The 21,147-nt window shown below is 30.3% G+C and overlaps 1 protein-coding gene across 4 annotated transcripts; it reads right to left on the bottom strand.

The window, feature by feature from the left end:
- Positions 1-12,074: 12,074 nt before the first annotated feature.
- On the bottom strand, positions 12,075-17,051 carry LOC107429133 (WPP domain-interacting tail-anchored protein 2). 4 transcript variants are annotated; one of them, XM_048462751.2, is made up of 6 exons: positions 16,649-17,051; positions 16,481-16,514; positions 15,307-15,838; positions 14,071-15,200; positions 13,161-13,307; positions 12,075-12,345 (listed from the first exon to the last, which is right to left on the bottom strand). In XM_048462751.2, the coding sequence occupies exons 2-6, from the start codon at positions 16,502-16,504 to the stop codon at positions 12,121-12,123; spliced, it is 2,058 nt and encodes a 685-aa protein (XP_048318708.2). In that variant the 5' UTR covers positions 16,505-16,514; positions 16,649-17,051; the 3' UTR covers positions 12,075-12,120. The 4 variants fall into 4 exon arrangements, with proteins under 4 accessions (XP_048318708.2, XP_015895266.3, XP_048318709.2 ...); XM_048462752.2 differs by having other exon boundaries at positions 12,108-12,348; positions 13,157-13,307; positions 16,649-17,046; XM_048462754.2 differs by having other exon boundaries at positions 12,108-12,345; positions 13,157-13,307; positions 16,649-17,042.
- Positions 17,052-21,147: the final 4,096 nt, after the last annotated feature.

The raw sequence follows: 21,147 nt of genomic DNA, 5'->3' as shown, positions 1-21,147 counted from the left end.
ACAATTCAAAGCTTCATACAAAAGCCTGGGTTTTGTGGATTGCATTGTTCATATTTGTTGTGGGTTTCGCATATTTATTGGGGAAGAACGCAAATCTCATAGGATTTAGGATATGGCAAGGAGGGATAGGAGGGTTAGGAGAATTGGTTATCTTTTTGGGTAACTTTTATTTTCAAGATGTTATGTGACAAACAAGTAACTCATAATTAATTATGATAATGTAACAGCTACATCCTTGTTAACAGAGAAGAGGATTTAGTATTGAAGATGCCAGTGTATTGTAAAAAACCCTATAAGAGTATTCAACATGAAACATATAAACTAAACTATAAGAATATCAAAACACGTCGAAACTAAAAGTAAAATAATTAACCAAGAAATGTATAAAAACTAAAGTAAAATAATATTTTTAATATTTATTATTCACCATTGCTATAACCCAAAAAAACAAAAAAAAATGACAATAACACACATTGGACAAAATGATCTTTTTCATTCATTAAGCTCTGTATGGCTTCATATATCAATATCCACATAAAACAAAATACATTTTATCAAGCCAATAGCCTTAAGCCAAAAACTTGTTCAAGGTGAATATTTGTCACATTATAATAAAGATTCACCATAAACATGCTATATTCCATCCACCGTTTGCTACTATCCATTCTTAATTGTCAAGTGTCTACTAAGCATAATATATATTTTTTACAATACCAATAATATATTGTGAAAAAGACACTAGTACCAAAATTATTACATCACCATACTAAAGAATCAACATATTTCAAAATATAAAGTATTAACATTTCAAAATGAAACCTAAGAATATTCCCACATCTAATTTAATTTGCAACTTTCTTTCTCTTTCCCTTAGCTGTTGTCTTAATCAGTGGCTACTTGGATTGGCTAATATGTTTTCTAGTTGACCTTCTAAATGATTGTTTTGGTGGCTTCTTTGTTGGTTTTGCTAGCAGCTAAGTATTTCTCTATGTTTTTTATTGTGTTGTTGACCGTGGCCTTGCATATGTTGTTGCCTCTAGTCTTCCTTGTGTTGTTGCCTGTGATGTCACTTGTGTAATTGCCTATCTTGGTGGAGTTGGGTGCTCTAATGGTAGTTGTTTTCCATTAACAATATATGAGCTATTGCCATTTTTGACAGTACTTCTAATGAGAAGATTAGGTCTAAGCTCAAATTAAAACATAGTAAACAACACATCAACAATTCTACACATTCCAGTTGACCGACTAATTCTAATTGTTTTGAAGCAATCCACAGAGCGGTTCGTCCTATTCAGATATTCACAAGCAAGAAGTTGTCTTTTTCTTTGTTCTTCTCAATGCCTTTTGGTTTTTTTTCTGTATAATCTGAAATTGTTAATTCTGTGTTTTTCCACATCCAGCAAGCAAATGACCGGGATCATTCAATACGACGGTATGAACACAATACCAAGGCAAACCCATGGAAATACCCCTCTATCAATGAAAAATAGACACTATGTAACTTTATTGCACTGGAAAAAAACTATACTATAGACCTTCCCTTTTGAGTGGATTATCTCGAGGAAAGGATTAATATTTGTTCTATTCTTTTAGTAATAATGGAACAATTTAGTTTGTAGGAACAAAAAGAAGCAGATCTATTCTACACCCGATAAGTACCAATACGCAATGGTAAGAGGTTGATACCTTTTATATTAGTGATTGCATTTATATATATATTTTTTTTCATCATTCAAAAGACCTATTTGAAAGAATTTTCCTTTAGTATTTCTGTCTTCTTTTTTAATAAACTTATTCGATCTATGGATAAAATAGGATAAAGAACAATATTATTAAGACAATAAATACATTGTTACGCTTTCACATCAAAGTGAGCTATAGTAATTAATTTTTATTTCATTTAATGCCTATTGGTGTTCAAAAAGTTCCTTTTCGAACCTGGAGAGGAAGATGCATCGTGGATTGACATATAGTGTGACTTGTCAGATATATTTGGTTATATGGTATTTCTTCGTTCTTTTACCCGATCGAGATATTTCGATTAGAATTGTCATGTTGGAACAGAGAAGCGAGTGATATATTTCTATCCATATGGATATGCGCTTTAACGAAAGCGGCATGGATTACTAATAATCTTTTCGTTATTGCCAAATCAATTGGATAATCAATCTTTCAATGAAAAAGTTCGTTTTTCTTTATTTTACTCTTGTCCTTAGCCTTTACACTTACCAATCCTGATATGAATCTAGATCATTAGAAAAATCAGAATTTGTTGGAAAAAAAAATAAATTGAGTAACTAAATAGTGGTAGAGATATATCAAAAAATTTTTACCTTTTTCCTATTGGGATCGAGCATTTTGGGAAAACATCAAATGGGTTATATCATGGCGGATCGGCGAATTATTAGGACTATAACGAATCCGGGTATTTGGAGTTACGAAGGTGTGGCCAGTGCACATATTGTGTTTTCTTGCTTATGCTTTTTGGCAGCAGCATTGGGTGTATTGGGGTCTAGAAATATTTTGTGATGAACGTACAGGAAAACCCTCTTTGGATTTGCCCAAAATCTTTGGAATTCATTTATTTCTTTCAAGGCTAGCTTGCTTTGGTTTTGGCGCATTTCATGTAACAGGATTGTATGGTCCGGGAATATGGGTATCCGATCCTTATGGACTAACCGGAAGGGTACAATCTGTAAATTTGGCGTGGGGTCATTCATAGCATTACTATACCTTCCCTATTGATTGCGAGTTGGCTATTCGTTAGTACCGGTTTAGCTTACGATGTATTTGGAAGTCCTCACCCAAACGCGTATTTTACAGAGAGCCGACAAGGAATTCCATTAATAACTGGCCGTTTTGATCCTTTGGAAGAACTTGATGAATTTAGTAAATCTTTTCAGGAGGCCCCAATGACTATAGATAGAACCTATCCAATTTTTACCGTGTGATGGTTAGCTGTTCATAGACTAGCTGTACCTACCGTTTCTTTTTTGGGGTCAATATCAACAATGCAGTTCATCCAACGATAAATATAATCCGAATCATAGATAAATATCAACAATGCAGCTACGACACAATCAAACCCGAATGAACAAAATGTTGAATTAAATCGTACCAGTCTCTACTGGGGGTTATTACTCATTTTTGTACTTGCTGTTTTATTTTCCAATTATTTCTTCAATTAAAAGAAGAAAAAAGAATAGTAAAAATATAGTAGGAATTCTCTTATCTCATTCGGAAGGATATAATCTTATAATTATCTATGGCTATTTATGTCTCTAGCATGACCCGTTGATGAAATGTGGACAAAAGTAGGAAAAATGGCCGGTAGTGTACTTACAACTTGTTCATTTAGAAATCTATCACCTAAATCATTTACTTGTGTAGTTATCTGTCTTGGTGGAGTTAGGTACTCTAGTGGTAGTTGTTTTCCATTGAAAATATATGTGTTATTGCCATCTTTGACAGTACTTCTAATTGGAAGTTTAGGAGGTCTAAGCGCGAACTAAAACAAAGTAAACAACACATCGACAACTCATAGACTTGTAACTAATAAACAAGAAGGTAAATGCCGGTTGTGTACTTACAACTTGTTCATTTAGAAATCTGCCACTTGAATCATATGATGCATGTTACATAGCGCCTTGCTTATCACCACCCTACTTAGCAACTTGCACAGCATCTTGGTCAAAGCCTTATATAGCATCTTGAACTACAACTTGTATAGCATTGGCACCTTCAACAATACCTTACATTGCATCTTCACCTTTTACAACCTAATTGTCATGTATCTCTCCCTATTTTGCATTTTTTTTTTTTATCCTCTTCTTACCATGAAATGCATAGATATGAGGTATTAAATTTTTAGTATTGAAATTATTTTATGAAAGAGAAAGAAAAATTACCTAACTATTGGAGTTAGGTGCTGTCTTACAATGTCTACAGCTATGTCTAGATTGACCACAATTTGAGCATCTCGCGATGCTCCCTATTTTTTTAAGTTTCCCTGTCTTCTGTGGCTACTCATCTGGTTCCCTTATTCTTAACTTTCTTAGTCCAGGCTGTTTGTGAAACCATGGAGGCTATAGTGGTGGCTTACAACTTTTAGGCCATAATCCATGATTGTTCATTGGATGTGCAATTGGAGAGTATGCCACCAACCATGAAGCCATGAATGTACAAAATTAATTGAATTGAGGTTCCTGGAATAGATGGTAGCTATGGCATGTGCACATGAATTGAAGTCCACTTAAGTCCTAACTTCTACATGAAGAAGAATTTAATTGTAAGTCAATTACAAACTGTCTCCCATCTAAGACTTTTATCTAGAAACTTCAAATTTCTTACCAATCAACTAAATAGTGTCTTGGTTCCAATGTCAATGCTTCAAATAATTTAGAAATTCCCGACCCAAGAGATCCAGTACTCTTATTGATTTTTTCCCTTTTAGTTGCCATCTTCTTCATGACATAGCATCTTATATTATCTAATAAGGTAATAATCGGTTTATCTTTTGCTATTATAATAGCCCATTGAATAATTCATACAAGTTATTCAACTATATGGCTGCCTTAATACTTAGACCAAAATGAGACCTTGACCAATGACATGGTGTCTTATCTTTTAACCATTCGTAGGCCTTAGGGTTAATGGCTTTCATTCTCTCCATATGGGCCTCAAAAATAAGAATAGTAGTTGCTTTTGCAATAGCCCAAAAAGTGTTTTGAAGAATCACTCCTTTAAACTATTGGCTGAAGTTTTTGTATAGGTATCTTCCACAATGTCGATGTTGTACTTCAAGCATAAACTTCTGCACTTTATTAACCAACTCTTTTTGTTTGCCACTGATAAAGCAATAGCTATTAGTGTTCCTAATACCAACATCCTCAATTAAGAACTCTAAGAACCATGTCCATGTTTCCTTATCTCAACCTCCACCAATGCATATGCTATAAGATATATTGCATTATTGCATTATTTGGGGATCTACCCCAATAATAGCCAATAATTGTCCTTAATGTTTCCCTTTAATATGACAACTATCAAGGCCAATTAAAGGCCTACATCCTTTTATAAAACCATTCTTGCATGCTCCAAGACATATATATATATATATATATATATATGCTTTCAAACCATGGCAAATCATCTTCTTGCAATTCAGGCTTCACAAATACTATAGTGTCAAGACTAGTCCTTTTAAGGATCCCATAATAATCCAAAGCAACCCATATTGCTGTACATCTTCACCATAATTCAAATGTTATGGCTTCTACCAAGCTTTAAAATTGGTTCATCATACTCAATTAGAAACCTCAACTGAAAAAGCTAAAGCTTGATTCATCATATCCAAAACTGGTGCCCACTTCTTCGTCATTAGAGAAATCAATAGTAAAAAGGTGATGAAAGCCAATCGCCATCGTTTTCTCCTCCAAAAAAAGAAAGTAATTATATTAATATTAATGAAAAAGAAACAAATATATAAAACAGAAATTCATTTCAAAATTGAGTAAATTAACGAAACAAAATTACAAAACAATTGAAGTATATAATTCTTTGTAAGACTGGCACTACAACAAATACAAGATTTTAAAAAAATGCAATTACTAATATAAAACAAAAACATTTTTAATCAGCTTTTTACTTGTTAAAATGTGTTGAATAAAATTTTACTTTTCAATAACACATTAAAATGCTGTGAAAATTTATAACATTTTCAAATGTTATGAATATACTTAAATAGCATTTTCAAATGTTATAAAATGTACTTAATATAACACTTAGAATTGCTATTAAATTGAATTACTATATAAGAAAATCTTAATATAGTATAACACTTAGAATTGCTATTAAATTGAATTACTATATAAGAAAATCTTAATATAGTGACATTTATTTTTGTGTCAATTTAATCCAAAATGTCACAAATTAAATAATTAGTAACTAAGATGAACAAGCTATAAAGAAATACAAATGAGTTCACACCAATTTTAAAATTTCATAACTAATAATAATTTCTCTCTAGATCTATTTCAACATGAATAAGAAATTAAGATAAAGTAATATCACTAGGAGGAAAATAAAATGAGTAAAAATATATACAGAATAAATAATAAATATTCATACATTTAGTTTGTAATTCGAGTCCTAATAAAACAACACAAGACCATATATATGTTATTCTTATTCTCTGTTATAAGCACTTTGTATATTTTACCTCTATCTAAATACCTTCTCCTAAAATTTCTTTTTCAATTTGTCTATTTATTCATCAAGCCTTTAGTGTATTTTTTTTTTTTTTTTGAATGTGTTTCATCAACCCTTAAGTTACATAGTATTTACATCATTTATATGAGTATCACTGGTTTATTAAATGTCAATAAAAGATATCGTTTTATAACATTTTGACGTGTCATTAGATTATAATTTTTAAAATGAAAATTTTCTTTTTGATATTGTTACTTGTATAAAAATAAAGATAATATTAATTGAAGTTGTTCGTTATCCAAAAAATAAAAATAAAAATTGTTATTTTTTTTCAAAATTCTTTCCTATTTAAATAAGGTAAAAATATCATACCATGATTGGATTAACTAAAAAAATAACTTTGGATTAAAAGGGAAATGTGTTTGGAGGGATATATATAAATATATATATATATATATATATATATATATATATTATTAGGTTATCTTCCAATATAAATTGTTAGTTAACTTTCAAAAATAATTAAAAGTGTTACTCTTTCTTTTTTCAAAATTCTTTCCGATTTAAATGAGAAAAAAATTTCATACCATGGTTTTATGAACTCAAAAAATAAAAGGGAGGTCCATTTGGAGGGATTTTTTTTTCCCCCTTTTTATTTGGTCTGAAACATTTGAAAAAAAGAAAAAGAAAAAAAAACTCACCAAATTTTGCAAGGACAGAGAAAATAGGCGAGAAGGCCCTTTTCTTTTATATATACAGTTCATACAAGATTGAAAAAAATAAAAAAGCAAAAAATATGTTCTTATTGGTTTTAATATGAAATATTGAGTTTTGGCTTTAAGGTTTGTTGTATTTCTATAAGTTTAATTTTTTTGAAAATTTTAGTAGAATTTGTGATTTTTATGTTAGTTTTATAATTTTTTATTCATAATTTAGGTTTCGTATTATATAGATGTATTTAATTTGAATTACCTTTGGGTAAAACTTTGATTTAATCAATTTTATTTTATTTTTATATTGTTTTAATTTTTAGTGTTATTTTATTGGCTAAGTTAGATGTTTTTAGATTATCTAACATGGAGATTTTTTATTTTTTATTTTTTTTTGTCACTTGCATTTTATGAGCAAGAACAATAAGAGGTGGAATCATTAATGGGGATTATATTTTTGAAATTGTTACTATCATTTGGGTTTCTAGATCAAGATTTAAATATCTTTTTTGTAATTGTTTCAGACATAGGAAAGAAACTTGATTTTGCAAAACTTTTTTTTTTGCTCTCTTTATAATTTTGATTATTATAATTTTTATTTATCTTTTGAATGGTTGATGACAATCTATGAAAGAATTAGTTTTAAATTTTTATTATTTGTTTTTTAATATATTATTTTCATGATTATTGTTTTCACTATTGTCAACTTTAAATTTGACATAACTTTCACTTTAAAAAAAAAAAAAAAAGTAGTGTTATAAATTAAATTCATAAAATGTAATAAAAATATTATTAAAATTAAAATTAATATTTGAAATCCTCATATAGATAAATGACATTATTTTTATTAATTTATTTCACTAAAAATACATAAAATTGATCTAAATTGTTGTTGTTGTTGTTGTTGTTGTTGTTCTTATTAGTAGTAGTAGTAGTAGTAGTAGTAGTAGTAACATTTTGAAAATAATTCTAAATCTTTTTTTTTTAGCATTTTTAGATTTTTATAATAAATTAATATTTAAAATTCAATAAGATTCTATAATATCTTTAATAATTTTTTCAGACATTTTTAAATTTTACTAATCGATTAATTGTATTAATCTAATGATTTTTTTAATGGTATTTTTAAAAATTATTAATTGTCTTTTTAGTGATATTTTAAATTATCATTATAATTTTTAGTTACACTAATATTCCTGATATTTGTAATGATTGTCACTAGTTAATTAAATGTTATTATAGTATAATTTTAATAGCATTTTAAAGTGTTATAAATTTATTTTTTTGTTATTGTGATATAGTATTTTCGTATACTATGAAATCTACTTAAAAGAACATTTTCAAATGCTATAAAATATATTTAACATATTAAATGATTATTTATAGTATTTAGCATAATATTTTAAAAATGCTACAAAAAATAGAACGTTTTATAGCATAAGTTGTTATGGCATTTTTAAAAATGCAATCACATATCTTTTATAGCATTTTAGATATGCTATAAAAAAATAATATGTGTTGTAATGTGGTAGCTATATGTTCAAAAAATTTGCAATTAGAAGACAAGTATATATTTGTATCTTTATCTCTTATCTCTCCTATTATCCATGTTAGTCAAAGCTAAATTATCAGATATTAAAATGAATCCAATAATGAAAAATCCAGCTCGATAGCTGAAATTTAAGAGAGTTTTCAAATTGATTGGCCATTTCTAGCATTAACTTTTATATTGAGTGAGGAAAATGAATTATTAGGACTTCTTTGTAGCTAGGATTATTTTGTATTATTTATGTTGCATAGTATTAGGGAGATAGTATTGGATTAGGATGTATTGTATTAATCATTATGCAATTTTTCTAAATTAATAACACTGTGCTAGCATTTTAAAAGACCAAAAAACAAAAAATCACATAAAAATAAAAAATTTAAATTTAAATTTTAGTATTAAAGAAATTAGAATTATTGACAATATAACAATATTTAGCACATACATAAATAAAAACTTAAAATTGCAGTGAAGATTCTGTCTTTTATCTTAAGTTTTTTTTCCTTATAAATAGAAGATTTAGAGTTATCTTGATTTTTATAAGGATATATGCATTCTCTAAATTTATTGATATTTAGCCAAAAAGTCTTTGAAGTAAATAAGTTCATAATATTAAACCATCTTATTCAATAAAGAACTTGCTGAAACAAAAATAATAATAGTAAGAATAATTAAAATAATAATCATAATATACAATTAACAAGTGGGAAATTAAAAATTAAGAAAAAAAATTGATTGAAAATGAGATTGAATTTTTCTGAAAGGGGAGTGTGGATGCTCATCCCACGATTTAATACTGTTTATAGGATCAGATATGTCGACGTCTAAATTACTCAAATAATGGGATGACCTTAAGAAAGTGGTTGATAAAGCATCATTCTTTCTGTAGTATTGGAATTAAATTACAAGCCCCTGAAAGAAATTTGGTGATCGTGGTTTTGAATGTCTTAGCATCAGAATTCAATTTTCTCACACTTCCATGAATGCAAACCAACTGGGCAATGCCATGATCCGAAAGCTCACCAACCCGTTGTGGCTAGAGAAGAATAGCTGATTAGGATGCCATTTCCATATTTGGATGCAGCCAAATTTGGATTGTAAAATTAATATTCTCTATCTAATGGTGGTTATGGACTTATTGATGCTACATATAATGGATCTCACTGCCATTACCATCTCTAACAACCACTTATTCACCAAAAAAACACAACTACTTCTTTCTTTTCTTTAGAGAGAGAGAGATACTCGAATGAATAACTTTGAAAGTGTAGATCCACTGGTCGACAATAAGGTCCTTCTTACATTTATAATATCACATAGAGTACTCACTACCACTCCAATAGTTTCTCTTTTAAGTCTTAATCATTTAAAAAAAAAAGTATTGGTCATTTTAAAATTTAACCAATTTTTACTCCAAATATTCAATTAAACAAATATTATAACGGGTTAAAAAAAAAAAAAAACAGATTATTATGCTATTGGGTCACATTTCCTCCTTCGAATATTATCATTTGACAATTAAACTCTTATTTTTCTTCTAAATATGTGCTACTAGAAAATATTTCCCTCCTTTGAGTAACATTTATTCTTTTGATTTTATAGGGGAAAATTGATTAAAGATAACGTTATTGATTAACTTATTGCTTTATTTCCATTAATTTTTTAGGTGCTCCGCACACACACAACGTTTTTGATGAGAAATCGATTTTTAGGAGGAATTGTGGTACAAGGCTAGGTGGAGAAGTAAGTTAAAACATTTTTTTTCCAAAATTTTCCAGGCATCCAGTAAGTACCTATGTAGAAAACAAGTCAGCTTACGACCCGAACAAAAATTCACAGTTCTGGTAATTGAAGCCCTTATCGATTTTCCTATGAAACATGCCATACATGGTTGGAGAAATAACCCATAGAGACTCAATTAATTTTCATATTTTTTTCAGAATTTTCAGCGACCGCAGTGCCTTCCTACTCATCCGGCCTGCCTCTTGCCCTGACAGCGCATTTTAGTGACATTTCATTTTTGTGTAAATGTATAAAGTTCCACAAAACCCACACATAAGTTGGCCGAGGTTTTATTTTCCTGGCAGAAGCAGATTAGGAAACTAAAAGACTCTTTTTAATTTATTTCCTCGTTTCTAAAAGTTGGCATTTTATTTTTATTTTTGTTAAATTAGGAAGGAGGATTTGAATACTAAATCTTGAACCTAAGACCTTCGGATTATCATTGGTGGTCATTGGGCTGTCTTAAGGTGACAAAGCTGGTATTTTATTAGAAGACGGTTTTTCTAAAACCAAAAGGGCTAGAACTTTACGTCTTACAACCCATAATTAGAATGGCCTACAAGAGCTTTTACAAGAGCTTTTGAAAGTGGGGAACAAAAGAAAAGCAAAACAAAAGGAGATAAAAAGCGAACCTGGCTAGACGTTCTTCTAGGGTCTTTTTTTTTTTTTGGTCATATCACTTTTGCAAAATTAAAACTCAACCAGAATTGAAAAGCAGTGATAGGACTAGAGTATTTTCTTTCGGAATATGAGAGATAATGATATATAAATATATAAACAGTTCATCTACCATCAAGATATATGGTAGAATATCTATATATACATTTGTATGCAAATATATAATATACTCTCGTATTTATTTCCATTTATACCGAATAAGAGTATTTTGTTTCAATCGAAATTAATTATTTGATTGGTCAAACCCATTTTACACTATTTTCTTTTCTAGTTTTAATAACTATAAAAGGTTGGCAGAATTGAAAAGCAGTGAATGGATGTTCTTGGATTGCATATAGTCTACATATCCTAGTTACCATGACTAGTAAAAATAAATGCTAGTCTATCAACCTTGATATTTTCTTTACCAGTTACCCAAAATTTTGAACAGCAACTAATATGGCAATATGTTAATAATTGACAAATTAATAAAACTTAAAATACAGTAATATTCTGGTTTTCTGCATTAAGTTGTAAGCAGAGGACCATCTAAACTCAATCATAAAGGGGTAGTAGATCAATCTATAATGCCTTGTTCAAAAGGCAATGAAGTTCACTTTCACAATCCATGGATAATTCCTATAGAAAAGCGGCTTTCCCTGTTCCCAGTAACAGACTGCCTGCAAGTTTCACTCATAAAGCTCAAATGCTATCTGTCAATACTACAAGATGGAAGGGAATTGATTCCCCTATTCTTCAATAATTTCCGGAGGCCTTCCAAACTGGAAATTTTTAGCAACACATAAAACCATATCCATTTCTCAACTCTACAGAGTTAAATGCAATCATCCTTGTCAGTTATACCATGTTAGAAAATAAAAAAAAAAACCCCTCTCAGGAGCAAGCCACATAGACCTTCATTGCTGATACTTTTTCAACTTTTCTCATGCTGGGTTTTGATTCTCACCACCTCCCCAATTTCTAATTGGTGTTTGTTTCTAATTGACATATTTTGTCATACACTCATATTCACATTTACTGCTGATTTTTTACAATGGCATCAATTGGGAAAGGAACTAGGCACACCGAGGAATTTGAAAAAAATCATGAAAGAACAGCAACCAATAGAAGGTGCTACAGGAAATGATCATAAGACATAATGGATGTGCTGATGTGAAAAAGCCATTGATTTAAGACCATGAGAAAATTTAACCATCACAAATCATTGAAGAAGAATGGTTTCTGGTTAAGCAAATATAAAACAGACATTGAGAGTAGTGATACAAAAATTGCCAGAGAGACATACTTTAGGTTCAGTCGCTTGGCCTCTATAATCCTTGAAGGCTCAAGATCGGAAACTGTACTAGCATCACTATTTACAGAAACGGAGTCCTTCACACTATTGTCACACGGGACAGGATCTTGTGACGATTCATCCACCTGCTTCAGTGGAAGTGGAAGAAATTTTAAGAAATCTTATCCACTATCAACAAGAAATCGAAGGTACGAGAATTTTTCTAGTAATATATACGCTTCTCTCTTTGAGTTTCTCGTGTTAAAAAGCAAAAAACAGACCATTTGAAAAGAAATCCTCTACAGACAATATAACGGAAAATGACATGATGATTTCTCAATATCTGATATGCATAAGATTGACTAGCTTATTCATGCATGTTAAAAAAATTAGTTAAATTTGTGCTGTATTGACTCTATATTCAGAATTAGTTTGCTGACCTAAAGTCTTATACTTTCGGTATTGGTTGTTAAGTTTTTCAGATTGATGGAAACTTAACAAATTTAAAATGAGGTTAACCATACGAGATGAAATCAATTATGATAAGGAATGATTGATGATCACCCTTATACCATTAACCATAAGCTCTTGCTTGACAGCAAAAAGTACATTTATAAACTATCAAGAGGAAAATGAGAAACTTGTAACATTTGTCAAACAATGGTAAGTACATTACCTGAATGTTAACTGTGGTATGTCACATGATAATTTTTTGAAGATTTACAAGTTGTTGGTTGTGTTATATTAATTTTTTGAATATTTACAAATTGTTGGTTGTGATATAATGTGTCACACCACCTATATTCTGCAGTTCTACAGCCTGTTTCTATCTAATTGTTTTCTAAAACTGGTTTATTCCTGATTATCATTTTAGATAATTGGGGTTATCTATGACTTTGTCTTCAATCTCAGCATCTGCAAATCTACTTATCATGATGAGAAAGTCCAGAAGAATACCTGCCTGATAACTGTTACCCAGGGATTCAGCCACTGTTTGCAAGGATGATTTTGCACAAGAAGCATTGGAATCACCATCTTCGTTATTGCACACCATGGTTTTGCATAACTTTTCAGTCAAAACTTTATTCTCCTTTGTTAAGGCATGCAGCTGCACATATAGCAGGAAGAGCTGAGATGAACATTCTCTAAGTTGTTCCTTAATTGGCAAAATTTATTAATTTATCTGTTAGATAAACTTGATAATGGAAGAAGAAAGATAAAACTTTCCAATATACCAATAATGAGAAAATTAGTTATAAATTTATACATAGAGGAAAGTGTCATATGAGGGAAAGAATGCCATAAAGAGAAGAGTGTAGTAAGGGAAAGAATACAATATATGAACTAAATATTCCTGAACTCTCCAGGAGCATCCTTGTTTAAAATCTTATGGAAAACAAACTTACAAAAATTAATAACTCTCAAGCACAATCGATGGTTCATTGAGATATAGTGGTAATTATCTATCTGTAATATAATCTTAAGCTACCAATTCATTTTTCAAAAAGTGACCACTGAGGAAATTGGAACACACATCGATAATGTTCTCTTTTTTTTTTCCTTTTCTTCTCTTTCATGATTTTGGTCAATGGATTTATTCATGTTCAACCTTAAAGTTGCTCCATATTTATTATTTATATATATATATATATATTTTTTTTTTTTCTTTTTTTCTTTTTTTCTTTTTTTTCTGGCAGTTCAAGTAGATTAAAAAACTAGAACAAACAATCCTCCATGGTACATCCAAAGGAAATGTCACTAACTATATTCACTTTGAAGCCTCAATGCATAAGAAACAAATGAGAGAGAGATCAGAGCATGAAGCAAAGGATATCAGAGGAATGAGTTGGTCATAACAAGATACTACATACCTGCTTCTGGATGCGCTCCCTTTCAACTGCTAGTTGCATCACCATATCCATAATGAACTTAGTCCTGACATTAATTTCATTTGCACGTGCAAATTTTGCTGTGTTAACTTGATCCAAAGATGTCTCCAAGTATCCCATTCTAGCCCTTAAAATACTTAGTTCTTTATTAAGTTTTAGGTTAGTTTCAGACAATGCAATAGATTCTGCACTCTCATTCTTATTATCTGCTTTTGCAACCTTTGATTTAAGATCTTCAATTAAAGTTTCCATATCCCAAATTGCGGAATATAACATATTCTGCTGCTCTTGACTGGCTTCAGAGGATAGCTTTGCATGCTGTAGCTGGATCTCTGCTTCCCTCAACTGCTTCTCAAGACCACCCACCTTCTTTTCTGCCTTACTAGCACTTCCTTTAAGAAAATTCAGCTCTTCTGTAATTTCCACATTCGACCCCGTTAACTCTGCAACCTTTAATTCTGCACTTTCAGCCCTAGTGTCAGCCATGTAAATGCTTTCTCTCAATGAGTCAATTATACTTTCCATTTCCGCAAGTTTTTCTTGACTTGATTTATTTGTGGAATTTGCATCTTTCAGCTGGATCTCAGATGCTTTCAGCTTTTCCTCAAGAAACTTCACTTTTTCCCTCAAAGAAGACAATTCAGCATTGTTGGCACTATTTTCTTCATTACTACTCTTGAGCTTCTCTAAAGCAGTCTCTTTTCCTTTAAGTTCTTCTATACTATCTTGCAATTTAGATTTCAAATCGTTTTCTCTTTGAATCAAACTATTCAAATGAAAATGAACAAGATGAAGTTGACCCACCAATTCCTTTGAAACTCCCCTAAGCACCTCAGCAGAATTATCAGCCTCTAAAAACCTTCCCCAAACTACTTCTGCAGCCTCTTCCATGTGAAATGCTATCTGCTCCTTATAATGTAGCTTTAGTTTCAGTTCTTCTTCACCTTGTCTTGACTCAATTAATTTCTTCTCAAGATCTAGCTCTCTTGCAAGTGATTTTTCCAGCATCCTTAGAATATGTCTTTGTTGTCCAGCCATCTGCAGATTTGATTTAGCATTTACATTTGACAGTAGACCAGTTTCCGATAATTCTGGGTCAATATCAGTTTTCCCTGTTGACATTAGAAGTCAGGCAGACAACCACCAAGTAAAGTAAATCTTCAATATTTGAGTCCAAGTAAACTTCTCTACTAACTAGAATGAAAAATTTTAACTCACAGTTATCATGTGCGAAAGCAAGAGCAGTTCTTTGCAACTTAGCTGACTGCAACTTCATCTCCAAAATGTGATTGCGAGACTGTATAAAGGATTCTTCAGAATCATGCAACTTCTTTTCCATCGTTGTGTATATTTCTCTCAAGTGTCTGCATGAAGATATTTTTTGATGGGCATCAAAAATTTCTGCTTCGGCACTATCCATGAAACTGTCCAGCTCTCTTACCTCAGAATCTAAAATGCCAGATGACAGATTAAATACCAATGCCTTTTCTATAAAATCTGCCGAGACATAGTTATTCCCCACCGCCATTGCCTCAAGATCATTTTCCTGGGCCAAAAGGGTTATCAAAAGTACATGGAGATTTACTAACTTCTCAGAAGAAAACCCCAAGTCCAAGTCTACTTTTGTAAGAACATTCATGAAAGTCTCTAATTCTAGCATCCCAGTTGAGGGACTCTCCACATTAATATCACCAATATCATTGTCTTCCGTTGCCATATCTGAATTTTTGTGGCTTGGCAAGTTGGCAACCTGATGGAGGAGGGAAAATAAAAGGATTAAAACTGAATTCTTCAGTCTGAAGGTCTACAAAGTCCACCCGCACATCTCCCTCACCCAAAAAAAAAAAAAAAAAAGGGGTGAAAATTAACTGAAAGCCAGAGCAAGTAATGAAGTGGCCATGTAAACCTCACCACACAGAACATGAGGCCATTAATGCAGTCTTCATAGCATATAACCATATTCAACTTCGAACGAATAACAAGCAACTCACACAGGGAAACACAGATCAAAGTGAATTTTCACAATTCAATTAAGAACTTCTAAACCACTATACAGTGAAAAACATGGCATTTTTTAATAATTAATGGAAAAAATCACTGAAATTCTCAATACCCAAAACATTTGTTCAATATTGGGCCAAAAATTACCTATATAATGAGTGCGTTAGTGTGTGAATCGAGGACAATAAAAACAAGCATCCTTCAGACAAATGAAAAATCTAAACCCAGTTAGACATTGACCTCACTATTCTAATTAGAACCAAATTTCATAAAAATAATTTGGAAAAACAATAATAATAATAATAATAATAAAATATTAAAATAATATAATTAAAAAAAAAAAAGGGAGTTCATTAAATCCGGTTTAGCTCTGCGTAATTAAGCCACTCACCTTAACCTTTCGCAAATCCAACATGGTTCAGGAACTAAGCAATCCAAAACGCATACAAAACCGACATATATACATATACAAGTAAAAAAATTTCATATCTCCATGAAAGAACATTAAAAAAAAAAAAAATGATGGGAAAATTAGCTTGTGAATCCCAATATAAATTACCTGGAAGAAAAAAACTTTCTGGGTCTTTCTTGTCAGCTCACAAGGGAAAAATCAACAGCCACAAGAAACAATGATCATAAAGCAACAGTCTTTCCTTCTTCTTTATTTTTTGTGAGCCTTAACCACCTTTTTATTTTCACTTTACCGTTAAAGCAAAGGCACAAAAAGAAAGACTTTGGCCGTGAAGCTGTGTGGATCTATGTGAAGCTAAAACAACCAAATAAGTCAAAAATCAGACACAAAAAGTTTCACACTGCCAATCAAAGAATGTTGTGTGGTAGAGCGGTTGGCAAAACTCACGCTCCACGTAGGACCCAATTGTTTGTCAGCTTTTTCTTCCTTTTTTTTTTTTTCTTTTCCATCAAAGTGCCAAATACGTTGTTTGTTAAACGTCTTGTCACATTCCTATGCAATTACTGCAAATCAAGATTGCGGATGTGGATTTTCTGTGTGTGTGCATGTGAGAGTTTAATTAGAACAAAACCCACCTCATGAAATCAGTTTGTTTGTTTCCTTTAATTTCTCACATTATTTTGAGTAAAATGTCATCCTTGTACTTGTAGTCCATTATCAATGAAATTATTTATAATATAAGATATATCAGACTAATATTAAAAATTCACTTTTTTAAATAAATTTTTTAATTCTAAATTGTAGTACAAAAAAGGTTTAAAGGAAATCTAATTAATTATTATTATGCCAGCATGGCTATCACTTGACAAATAGATTTATTTTTGTTTTTATCATTTTACTTAATGGGAGTGGCTTATTAAAAAATACCTTGTTCTTTCTGGTTTCTTTCGTTAAATATCTAAGAAGCCTTACCAAGTTGCTAACCATTATTATTATTTTTTTTTAATCATTATTAAAAAAATATATATTATTTATCATCATTGGTATAAATCATTGTGATAAATTTTAATTAGATTACTTAATTAGATTATTTTTTATTTTAAAATTTTAAAAATAAATTATTTAATAATAATCATTTAAATTATTATTGATATATAGATTGTATTGATTATTATTTGATGACAAATAGCATTTTTTTTTATTAAAGTAGGTGAATAAATGAATCCTTCATTCTACCTGCTTAATAAATTAATGCCATCCTTTTCATTTAAAGATTATACAAACATATATAAGAAAGGCTTTGTACAACTCTACTATAATAATGGCTGTGGAATGGAATTTGATTGAGTTTTTTTAATGGAATTTAATGAACACACTGCAACATGACAGATTGTAATTTAAAATAATTTATTATTCTTATTATTATTAAAGTATAAATGCATAAAGTTAAAAGCTGGCAGAATTTGACTAGGCCACCTAACGCAGCACAAGAAAGTTTTGAACTAGGCCAGTTCACGCTTGGTGTTGGTATTCTGGTCCAAGCTCAGTCCTAAATGAAGGATGTTAGTGGGTACTCTTTGGGCTCTTGGTAGTTGGTACGTGTCAAGTAGTAGTTCATTTTTTTGGGCTTCAGCTGGAGTTGAGCCTTTTGAAGCTCATTATAGCCCAGTTATTCTGATCCATTGTACATTCTAGTTAGGACTGGCTAAGACCTAATGCAAAACCACAGTTTGATGGTTTAGTTCATCTATTCTAATTGGTTTAAAATAATATAATATATCACACATATAAATAAATAAAGAAAAAGAACCTTGAAAGATTTTTATTAATTTAATTTAAAAAATAAGAGGCTTGGAGCCTTGGACTACTAAAACTATGAGACTGACATTTTTAGATGCAACCTCAAGTTTCAATACTTAAAAAGAGTCCATTTGGTATACTATTGATCTTCTAGCATGTCAAACGGACACAAAAAGCATTTAAGCATCGACTTGAATTCAAATTTTTACAAGAATCTAGAAATGAAAGTTTTAAGATTGCAAGTGGGTGTTTTTTTTTGTTTTTTTCTTTTTGTAATTTCCTTGCTATTTCATTAAAGTAAATACAAATGATTACTCATTTGCCAAAAACGAGTTGCCAACTCATTTTGACGGTAAGACAATTGTTAATACAACAATAAATATTGTTGACCAAAAAAGAAAGGAAAAAGAACCACACAACAAGAAAAAGAAAGAAACAATAAATTTGAAGACCATCAAATCTAAGTTTTTTTTTTTTTTAATGAATATATATATATATATATATATTGATGAATAGCCATCACATCTAAGTTTGTAGCCAAAAATAAAATAAAATAAAAAGAAGAAGAAGAAGAAGAAGAAGAAGGAGGGGAAGATAGATAACACGTTATAATGTCCCAACTTTTTCAATCATAATTTGATAAAAGTCAGGTCCTTTTGGGGTCGACAAAAATTAGGTATTCGGACCACCATATATTAGTTTAAGAGTCACTATAATAGCTAGCTAGTTACAGTGGTATTACCCATAGGAATCATTTATACTTTATTGTATAGTTTGGAACTATAGCATGCATGTTTTATTCTCTTAAGGAAAACTAGGCTGCCTTAGCGTTTGTGGTCCTTTTTCACTATGCTTTTGTAGTTGGGGTTTTTAGCAACTTTAGAGAGCATAGAATCAATTTCTTAATCATGGATCTCATTCTCTTCATCTATTTCTAAAATCATTGGTCCTCTCTCAATTATTTTTATTATAATTATTATTGAAAAAAATTATAGTAATGCAGCATTTTGCACTTTAAATGTATTGCATTAATTAGAAAAATATTCTCATTATTATTTAAAATGACATCTTATTATGTTATTGATTTGTAATAAATTTCACTTAATCTTTCAAATATTTCATGTAATTTTGCCATATAATTTTTTTTTTTTATTGTTAGATTTTATTATATCAATTGGCAAACAATTTGATGCATGTAGTATTATTGTTCTAAAAGTAAGCCTATAACAATTACCATCCAAATTATCTAAAAAAGGTATATTATGATCAACTTTTAATTATGGGATTTTATTATTTTTTTCTTTCCTGGTTAAAGAAGTATTTTTAACTCATTTCATAAATTTAAAAGAAAATTGGAAGAACAAAACAAATTAAGCAGACACTTTCAATTTATGATAATGATTGATGTAAGCTTAATTGGTATTACCTTCATCCCTATAAGATCATGTTTCCTTATAATTGTAAATGTGATCATGTGAATTCTTCAACTCCATCAAGAAGTCTTTTCTCATCTCAGAGACAGGGGCCTTTTAATTCACATGCAAATGTATATACATGTAGGAAATAAAAAATTAAAAAAAAAAAAAAAAAAAGCACACTTCATCATATAATATATATATATATATATATTCTGAAAAATACAATCCAAATAATCAGAGGGATATTTACTAAAGCCACCAAAGAATGTCTCAATTAATCCTAGGACATTTGACGGAAAACCCAATTGCATTGAAAACCTTCTAGTCCTTTAGGACTTAGGTTCTTTTGGGTATTTTTGAAAGTCACACTAACTGTCCAAGCAGGATTAAGTAAGAAAAACGTGCCGTTAAAGCAACACTAAAACTCTCTTTACCTTCATGAGAAAGACACCACCTTCCTAGTTGAAAAGACTATAAAGGACCTACCTTTCTCAACGTGGGCCGGATTCACAGGTCTACATATAAGACGTGTGGGCAAATAAATAAAGATTCTAGGCCCATTTTGGATTTTATATACAGGGATTGGAATGTAAATTAACTAAGGTTTGCTAATATTGGTTATAAAGTAGTGCGTACAAGGTGAAGTACTAAGAGCAACAATGATAGAGATACTAGAGCAACAATGATAGAGATGCTTGGGAATATCCGATGATAATTAGTTGCCCCCAAGTTTGGTAGAGAGGAAATGTTTTTGTACATTTTGTTCAGTTTGGGATTGTTAGATTTTTCTTATGTTTGTTAAATGGTTTTTAATGCTATGTATCATTGGATGAAATTAAGTTATGTAAGATTGCGATATGAAAAAATAATCAATTTTTTGGATTAAAAGGTGTACTCAAAAGTGTAATATAATAATAAAACGCATTATTTAACCAAAAAAAAAAAAAACACATTAATTACTAGTGTAATTACCTGGAAGTACTTAGGTTTTAGATCCATCTAGTATACATATACTCTCATATTCTCTTTTTTTACACCTAAAACTAATTTTCGCCAATTTCTCAACGATTAGTCATTATGTTTTGATTTTGAACTAGACAACAAAAATGATTGATGGTAAGGAAAGAAGATATAATATATATGTAGGCAACTGAACTGTGTGCGACATTTATGAGTGATCAACATCTGTCCTTAAAAGGACAGCCATGTAAATTTGTTTAAGTGTCAACACTCGGTCGCCCCATTTAGCTAAATTCTAATATATATATATATAATTATGGAAAAGTTTTCACACTTTAAAAAGTTTCATTCAAGTTTCAAAGTAGCATTAATTTATGAATAGTAATATAGTGATGGAGAGGTCTACAGCAGAAGAGTTGTGGAATTGATACTTACCTCTCCATATCAAGGTATCTGATTCACACCCAT

Source organism: Ziziphus jujuba, chromosome 12 (assembly GCF_031755915.1).
Source record: "Ziziphus jujuba cultivar Dongzao chromosome 12, ASM3175591v1".
Lineage (NCBI taxonomy): Eukaryota > Viridiplantae > Streptophyta > Magnoliopsida > Rosales > Rhamnaceae > Ziziphus > Ziziphus jujuba.
This window is presented reverse-complemented; position numbering and strand designations above follow the sequence as displayed.